An 8,924-nucleotide genomic window follows, 5' to 3' on the forward strand; every position below is an offset into this window, starting at 1 on the left:
TTTCCTTCCTTTCTTTTTTCTATCTCTTTCTCTCTCTTCCTCTCTCTCTCCTTCCCTCTCACTCTTTCCCTCTCGGCTTCTGGGCAGGTTTGGAAAACTCTGAGTTGATGATGATTTTTAAGTGAGCAATTGCTCACTGCTCAGCTTAGAGAGAACTATGACTTGGAGGTTTATCTCTGTGACGGTGTCCTCAGTATCAGCTGAGTATTGCTCCTGGTTCCTGTAGTCTGCATTTTTTCCTCTGGAAATCCATTCCTGTTTCCACACCATTCAAAGGGTGTTCATTCCAAATATGTACAGCTAAAAGTCGATAGAGATTCTCAGTTATCCAAGTCATGGTTATCCCAAAGATGGGACCACTATGACTTGGGTGATTGAGAATCTCTACAAACCTTCACGTAGTTTAAAGTTGCCACCATTGTGCAAACCTGATAAAATTATTTCTTTGGCATTGCTACTTTCCATTTCAGAATCACTAAGCGCTATGCTTAGAGCCTCCTCTACAAAATTTCAGTAAACAACTTGGGTATTAGAGCACTTGATTTGCATTTAGGTCATCCTCTTAATCCAACCTCATTGTGTATGTGAAAACAAGAGCTTAAGACGCCACAGAAGGGAGCCATTTCTCCTCTCTCTTGCTATTCAGTAGGACCCAATAAAAGTCCTACTGGGAATTTAAAAAATCCAGCTTCTTGCAGCTTGAGTGAAGGGTGTGTGGGTGGGTGTGTTGCAATTGAGTTCATATCAAATAATGAAAATGAATATTTGGCTTAGAGTTTATAAAATTAGAGATCTGGATCACAATGCCAGCTAAGGGTGCTTACCATGTCCCAATTCAGTTTGGGCATAGGTCCCTATGATGAAAATCTTTTTCGCTAAAGGAATCCATTTGTTGATCTGTTCATCGGTGCCTAAAGCCAAAATGCTCTTCATAAAGACTATGTGTATGTTAAACGCCAAATCGTCAATAAGATACCTGCAAAAACACAGATGCCATTATGTCCCCTGATAATGACTCACAAACATGTATTCAAGAGACAATTCATTAGTAGACACAGGAGTGTTTCCGGATTTTCCTACTACTGGCTTGTTCAGGGATGTGCCGAGCAGACGTGGGCGCATGAACAGTACTAAAACAAAGCTGCGCATGCACAGAAGCAAAAAACAAGATGGCGACACTGAGAGAACCAGCTTGGGGGCGTGGGAGACTTGTGTCACTGCTGCGCATGCACAGAAGCAAAAAACAAGATGGCGACACTGAGAGAACCAGCTTGGGGGCGTGGCAGACTTGTGTCACTGCTAGTTCCAGCAATTCAGGCTGTCAAATTACTAACAGTTCTATAGAACCAATCCAAGCTCGTAGGAACCTACAGTATCTGTGAGTAGACAGTGAGAGGGCTAGATGTTTAAAATTTCAGTGGAGCAACTTTGTTTAGCTTCCATAAGTGAGATCTACAGTATTTCTAGATGTTGTTTTCGCCTTTCAAAAAAATCATAACCCAAACCAATTGATAAATCTTGCTAAACCTTTTCGAAAGCTGCATCTGCTTCTCATTATCTTTGCACACAGCCTACAAGAAAATACTTAGAGCAGAAAGCAAAATTAATTCCTAATTGCTTCCAGTAATACAATTCATTTTACATTGCAATCCCATGTAAGCTCTACTGCTTTCAGTAGGTCACGTGGCTTGTAACATGTGGTTGCAATTGCACTTCTCCAAATCTGTTATGGAATACAATGTGTTTCTGATTTAGAAAAAATATACTACCAAATTAAAATTACTTAAAGCAGTAGTTCTGTTCCAGGCTATCTGCAATCCATCCCATTTTAGCCATTTTTTGCGTGAGGTAAACAGATTTTTTGATTGCACTTTCATATCTTTCATTTTGGTTCTGGAAATACCGGTTCTCTTGGCTAAATTCTGGATCAGCCTCGAGCACAGCCTCTGTTGAATATATAAGCATTCTTTTAACATATGATGAAATGGGAAGAGCATGTCAACATCTTCAGTTATCTGCTCAGATTCTGCCATGAAGGATTCCCAGGAGCATTGCAAATGACTATAGGAATTTCTGGTTGTTTCTGCAATTTTAAACTGGGGGAAAGTTTAGCTGCTACTTAAAAAACAAATGCCTCTACAGATAATGCTTATATGTTGATCAATAAGAACTTTTGAATGGGAATAAAACTCCAATATAATGGCAAAGAAATGACAAAATTATGTAACGTACAATTTGATCAGGTTTATTTAGGACTTATTTAGCTATAGCTAAAAATATGATATAGTGGCTTTGATTTTAATGAGATCCTGTTGGGTGTAATGGTTGAGGCATCAAGGGTAGAAAGTTGGAGATCTTGAGTTCTAGTCCTGTCTGAGGCTGAAGCTAACAAGGAGATCTTGGGCCAATCAGAGAGAGGGAGACATAGAGAGAGAAGTAGACAGAGAAACAGAGAAAGAGAGAGACAGAGAGAGGCAGACAGAGAGAGAGACAGAGGCAGAGAGAGACAGATAGATGGGGGAGTTAAAGAGACAGGGAGAGAGAGAGAGAGAGAGAGAAAGAAAGAAAGAAAGAAAGAAAGAAAGAAAGAAAGAAAGAAAGAAAGAAAGGGGGAGTTAAAGAGAGGAAGAGAGAGAGAGAGAGAAGGGGGAGGAAGGGAGAGAGAGATACAGGGGACTCCAACCTTGACAACTGTAAGACTTGTGGACTTCAACTCCCAGAATTCTCCACAAATCTTAAAGTTGCCAAGGCTAGAGCTCAAACTTCAACATACACAATTCTCTAAAGATGATTTTTTTAAAAAAAAAAATTGAGTGATGTGCAACAATAGTTGCAGTGGCTTACTAAAGAATAAATTACAAAGTTATTACAGTAACCTGGCTCACTAAAAATAAATTACCATAGTTTCACAATGATATATGAGAGCCAAGTCAAATACTGGGCTACAAAAGGTTACACAAGTTTTCAGGACTTTTCATCAGCTGACTACATAATTAAAAAGGCCCTTAATTAATTTAGGTGTGACATTTAAGTGTCATATGATCTGTTCTTCAGCCTTTGTCTAAGAAGGACAAACGTTTCAGAACATAAAAATTCTTCCCTCAAATCTAATCAAATCTCTGTTTCTATCTGAATCCTGTTGTTGTTATTAGTTGTGAAGTCATGTCCAACAATGTTCCTCTAGGCCAGTAGTTCTCAACCTGGGGGTCAGGGACCTCTTTGGGGGCGGGGTGTCGAACGACTGTTTCACAGAGGTTGACTAAGACCATGGGGAAAGAATTAAAGCTTTTATTCTGGTCTCTTGGAACATATTTTTAATCTGACCAATCAATAATAATAATAATAAAAACAACAACAACAACAATAATAATTTATTAGATTTGTATGCCGCCCATCTCCGAAGACTTGGGGTGGCGACATAGGTGGGTCTTGAGTAATTTGCGAAAGACAAAGAGGGTGGGGGCCATTCTAATCTCCAGGGGAGTTGATTCCAGAGGGCCAGGACCGCCACAGAGAAGGCTCTTCCCCTGGGGCCCGCCGAACGACATTGTTTGGTCGACGGGACCCGGAGAAGGCCAACTCTGTGGGACTTTATCGGCCGCTGGGATTTGTGCGGTAGAAGGCGGTTCTGGAGGTATTCTGATCTAATGCCATGTAGGGCTTTAAAGCATTCACAGCGGGGATGTCTTTCTGACTTTCCAGCCAATCAGCTTAAAGCTCTGTTGGGAGAATTGGCGCTAGACTTATGGTTGGGGGTCACCACAACATGAGGAATTGTATTAAGGGGTTGCAGCATTAGAAAGGTTGAGAGCCACTGCTCTAGACCTCCCTGTCCTCTACTATCTCCCAGAGTCCATTTAAGCTAACGCCTACTGCTTCAATGACTGCATCCAGCCACCTCATTCTTTGTTGGCTTGCAGGTGTCTTCTCCAGCACCATAGTACAAAGGCCTCAATTCTTTGTTGCTCTGACATCCTAGATGCATACTTTTTTTGTGTATGTTTTCCTCCTTGAGACTTACTTTTTCCTCTTTGAAGATTGACAATTTCATAAACTAAGTTCAGAATAAATTGACTACAAAGAAAGCAGTTAGCTTTGTTTTAATGTTTGCTATTTCTTTTGGCTGTTTACAATTAAAAAGATAACTCCAGTCTTAAAACAAACATTCATACAAACAAACTTATGCAGTAATGCAATGATAGAAAATATCCACAGGATAGAGAGAAGTAAAGACATAGGATACAGAAAGACACAAAACTGTAGGGAGTCTAATTTTAAAAATAATAACAATTTGTCATGAGTTCTTTTGAATTATCTACTAACCAACTTCTCTCCGGAGCTTGGTGTTCTGTGCTCCGCCGTCCAGTATATTAGTAAGATGCTCAATGGAGAAAGAAATATTTTTTCGTTCAATGTCAAGATCAGGGTTCACATTTTCTCTTGGAGAATTTGGAGAAAATATATTTGCTTTCTTTGCTTCCATTTTGAATACTTTAGAACCTGTGAAAAACATCCAAAAGTAATTATTTTAGATTCTGAGATCTCATAAAAATATGTAACTAACCAACAATTTGAGTATAGAACGGATGCTTTCTTAGAAATGGGTTTAGGAGAGTGTCAAAACAATTTTATCTATACTGTTCTTGCATTCTCATTCTCCAGATTGTGTTATCAATGCAAAAGTCTATTTGACTTGATATATTCTACTTAACTTCCAGGAATGTGCTTGCTCATTGTGATTACCAGTGGCATTGTTATGTTCTGTTAGCAGTGTGGGGAGACACAGTTGCCAAATCACCCATGACATTTTTATATGCTGTAAATAAATAATTTTTAAATGGTCAAGAATTCAGTGATCTCACATTTAGAATTGTTTCCTAACCTTGCAGGAAACTGCAGATAGCTCAAGAACACTTGCCACCAAGTTTATGCCATGAACATATGAAGGTGTTAAAGGGTCTGATAATTTTTATGCAAAGATCTATATACAGTGGTACCTCATGATACAAACCCCTCGTGATACGAACTCCTTGTGATACGAACCCGGGGTTCGGAAAATTTTTGCCTCTTCTTATGAACTTTTTTCGGCTTACGAACCCACCGCAGATCGCAAAATGGCCCTCCGCTGAGCACCGCCGCCTGGCTGTCACCTTTTAAAACAGCCGAGGGCTTCTCGGCGTTCTCCTGAACCCGAACTTTTCGGATTCGGGAGGCCGCCGAGAAGCGCCGCTGGCCCGCCGCCCAGTTGTCACCTTCTGAAACAGCCGGGGGGCTTCTCGGTGTTCTCCCGAACGCCGAACCCGGAAGTTCAGGTTCGGGTTCCGGAGGCCGCTGAGAAGTGCTCAGCTGTTTCAGAGGGTCTTCCTGACGTCAAAGCTCCCCCTATGGAATTCCCTATTGGGATTCCCCACCTCCTTTCTAGCCTCCAGATTGGCTGAAAATGCCGCCGCCGATCGCAAAAATGGTGCTCTGCCGAGCGGCACCACCCGGCTGTAACCCTCTGAAACAGCCGGGCGCTTCTCGGCGGCCTCTGGAATCCAAACCCGAACCTGAACTTCTGGGTTCGGTGTTTGGGAGAACACCGAGAAGCCCCCCGGCTGTTTCAGAAGGTAACAGCTGGGCGGCGGCGCTTCTCGGCGGCCTCCCGAACCCGAACCTGAAAAGTTCAGGTTCGGGTTCGGGAGAACGCCGAGAAGCCCCCCGGCTGTTTTAAAAGGTGACAGCCGGGCGGCGGCGCCCAGTGGAGCACCATTTTGGGATATTTTTTTTGCACGGATTAATCGCTTTTACATTGTTTCCTATGGGAAACAATGTTTCGTCTTATGAACATTTTGCCTTACGAACCTACTTCTGGAACCAATTAGGTTTGTAAGATGATGTATTACTGTACTTTTGTAGCTCCGTCTGTACAAATACTTTGGTGAGATCCTTTGTGAAGCCACCAAAGCATTTTATTTATTTTATTTTTATTTTATTTATTTGTTTGTCAAACATGTACAAGATAGCGGGTATAGGCATAAACATAAACATAAGCAAAGTAAGTACAGATAAATGAGAACAATATGATAGTAAGACAGGGATGGTAGGCACAATGTTGCACTTATGCACACCCCTTACAGATCTCTTAGGAAAGGGGTGAGGTCGACGGTAGACAGTCTAAAGTTTGGGGAAATCTGCTACCTGAAGATTTCACAAAGCCAAAACTCTTGAAGGTTTGACCCACAATTTTAGGGTTGTTTCCATGATTTCTGAGCAAACCTCTGCTCAGAGGGAAGTTCCTCTCAGGTGAAGCTGCTGAAAAGGTTGTAAGCTTTAGATCATGGGTCTCCAACCATGGCAACTTTAAGATTTGTGGACTTCAAAGCTGGCTGAGGATCTCTGAGAGTTGAAGTCCACAAGTCTTAAAGTCGCCAATCTTTGAGACCCCTGCTTTAGGTGATATGAGGAGGAGCTGAATTGGACAAGACACAACCACCTCAATGGTTCAACCAACAGGTGGGGAGTGGGGGCTATACTCAGTTTGCAAAACTGAGTGATTTGCATAGTCCTTGAACAAAGCATCAAAGCAAGCCATCTTTTATTTCCCATTGTGTGACTGCTTACTCCATTGCAATTTCTTCCATTTTATATGTTGCCTCCAAAAACTGTCATCTGAAGGTTTTCAGATGTTCTACTATTTTGTGTATGGGAAATATTGATACCTTGCCACCTGCAAATGATTTTTGATTTAACCAAAATCTGTAGACCAGACTAAATGCAGCATAACAGACCAGATCAAATATGGTTTTGGCTTAGTCTTCTATATATAGAACTGCAGAAAAAACAATTGCTTCCAACCTCCAACCTGCCTTCCATTGAGGACCTGTATACTGCACGAGGCAAAAAGAGGGTGGATAAAATATTTACTGATCCCTCGCATCCTGGACACAAACTGTTTCAACTCCTACCCTAAAACGTCGCTACAGAGCACTGCATACCAAGACAACTAGACACAAGAACAGTTTTTCCCCTGAATGCCATTACTAAACAAATAATTCCCTCAACACTGTCAGACTTTTTACTAAATATGCACTTCTATTTTTAGTAGTTTTTCTCATCATTCCTATCATCCTTTTCCTCCCACTTAGGACTGTATGACTGTAACTTGTTGCTTGTATCCTAAGATTTTTATTAATATTGATTGTTTCTTCATTGCTTATTTGACCCCTATGACAATCGTTAAGTGTTGTACCACATGATTCTTGACAAATGTATCCTTTTCTTTTATGTACGCTGAGAGCATATGCACTAAGACAAATTCCTTGTGTGTCCAATCACACTTGGCCAATAAAATTATATTCTATTCTATATGTCCAGCTATTAAGAACTTCCTATTTTGGCTTAGCATTCTATGTGGATTTGTTTAACAAATAATCATTATGTGGATTATTTAACAAATCATTATTAATCAAGCTGACTTATTCTTTGCCTTTAGGAATCTTTAAATAATTACACATTGGCATTCCCCCCCCCTCACAATACTATCTGGTGACCTATATAATTTTAGAAAAACACTTCAGCTCATGCTTTCTGTGACATCCAAGTGGAAAATATTATTTCCTATAAAAGACTATTAGAAAGACAGTATTGTGAAGAGTAGCAACTGAAAAATCTACCATCTTTAAATGGTTTTTACTTTTTTGGTTACTTTTTTCAGCCACCTGACCACTAACAAGCATTGCACTACACAAGTTAACCTTTACACTGTGCTATACATGACATGTTAATAGATCACTACAAGAAAGACAAATGTTCAAGGTGAAAGAAGAAAAATAAAGTCTATTGTATATCACCTCCTGCTCTAACATATGCCAGTGAAACATGGACACTAACCTCACAATCTATATAAAAGCTACAAGTGGTGCAAAGAGCCATGGAAAGATAGATGCTTTTAATTTAATTTTTATTTGCTTTATTTTATCCTGACTATCCTTCCTTCCTTCCTTCCTTCCTTCCTTCCTTCCTTCCTTCCTTCATTCATTCATTTTATTTGTCAAACATGTATAGAATTAAAACTTACAGGAGTTTTCTCTAAATAAACTCCATCAAAGTAACTGGCCTTACACAAAAAACCCAACAACATTGCGTTTTCTCAGCACAGACTTCTTATTCGGAAGTTAAATCTCAGAAGATACAAATTATCAGAGAAGTGTGCCTCGAATCGCAACCCTGGTAGCATTCCCCCCCCCCCCCTTGAAGTCGGAAAGCCTTCTTTGCAGCTTTTACGCATTGCAAAATGTTGGCAACCTTGTGTCGGTCAAACTCCGGCCAGCGAACTGACAGCTCCGCAGAAGCAGATCCGTTTTCATCTCTTCGAGAAAAAACTCAATTCCAAACTCATCCTAATCTTTCAAAACCTTAGGCAGCCCACCAGAAATATCAGAAAAAAAGAGGAGTAAACTTGGAAAGTCAAGTATCCCTCGCAGAAACGTTCAGGAAAGAAGGACAGAAATCCAGTTCAATGCCTTTCGATCCATGAACGGCGACAATAGACCCATCCCGTTTGGCTTGGCTTGAATGCCCGGACCCGACTTACCTTGCGGGCTTTCCCACCCAAAAAAAGAAATCCCAGCGCGTTGCCCTCGCTCGGTTATGGAATTTCTTGCAACTAGTCGCGGCTTGTCTCAGCCTTGGCAACTTTAGGTCATGTGGACTTCAACTCCCAGAATTCCGTAGCTGGCAAAAATCAGAGACCTCCACTCTAGGAGTTGAAGTCCACATGATTTAAAGTTGCCAAGGTTGAGAAACACCACCGCATTAGCAGTAACCCTTTGAGACTTCCTTCTCTTCTCGGTCCTGTCTCTATGATCCCCCCGCTTCTCTCTCTCTCTCTCCGGCGGAGTCGCTACTGCCTCCTTCTGGAGAGAATGCAAATTACAGTAAGT

At 41.0% G+C, this 8,924-nt stretch overlaps 1 protein-coding gene across 1 annotated transcript in view; it reads right to left on the reverse strand.

The window, feature by feature from the left end:
• The window catches only part of ACOX2 (acyl-CoA oxidase 2), a 35,662-nt gene extending 27,006 nt beyond the window's left edge, over positions 1-8,656 (reverse strand). Inside the window, exons 1-4 of the mRNA XM_070738131.1 lie at positions 8,576-8,656; positions 4,324-4,500; positions 1,784-1,946; positions 825-976 (exon numbers count right to left, since the gene is read on the reverse strand). Coding sequence (XP_070594232.1) covers positions 825-976; positions 1,784-1,946; positions 4,324-4,483 — 475 coding nt within the window. The 5' untranslated portion in view covers positions 4,484-4,500; positions 8,576-8,656. The remainder of the gene's footprint in view (positions 1-824; positions 977-1,783; positions 1,947-4,323; positions 4,501-8,575) is intronic.
• Positions 8,657-8,924: the final 268 nt, after the last annotated feature.

The sequence above is a fragment of the Erythrolamprus reginae genome, chromosome 2 (assembly GCF_031021105.1).
Source record: "Erythrolamprus reginae isolate rEryReg1 chromosome 2, rEryReg1.hap1, whole genome shotgun sequence".
Classification (NCBI taxonomy): domain Eukaryota; kingdom Metazoa; phylum Chordata; class Lepidosauria; order Squamata; family Dipsadidae; genus Erythrolamprus; species Erythrolamprus reginae.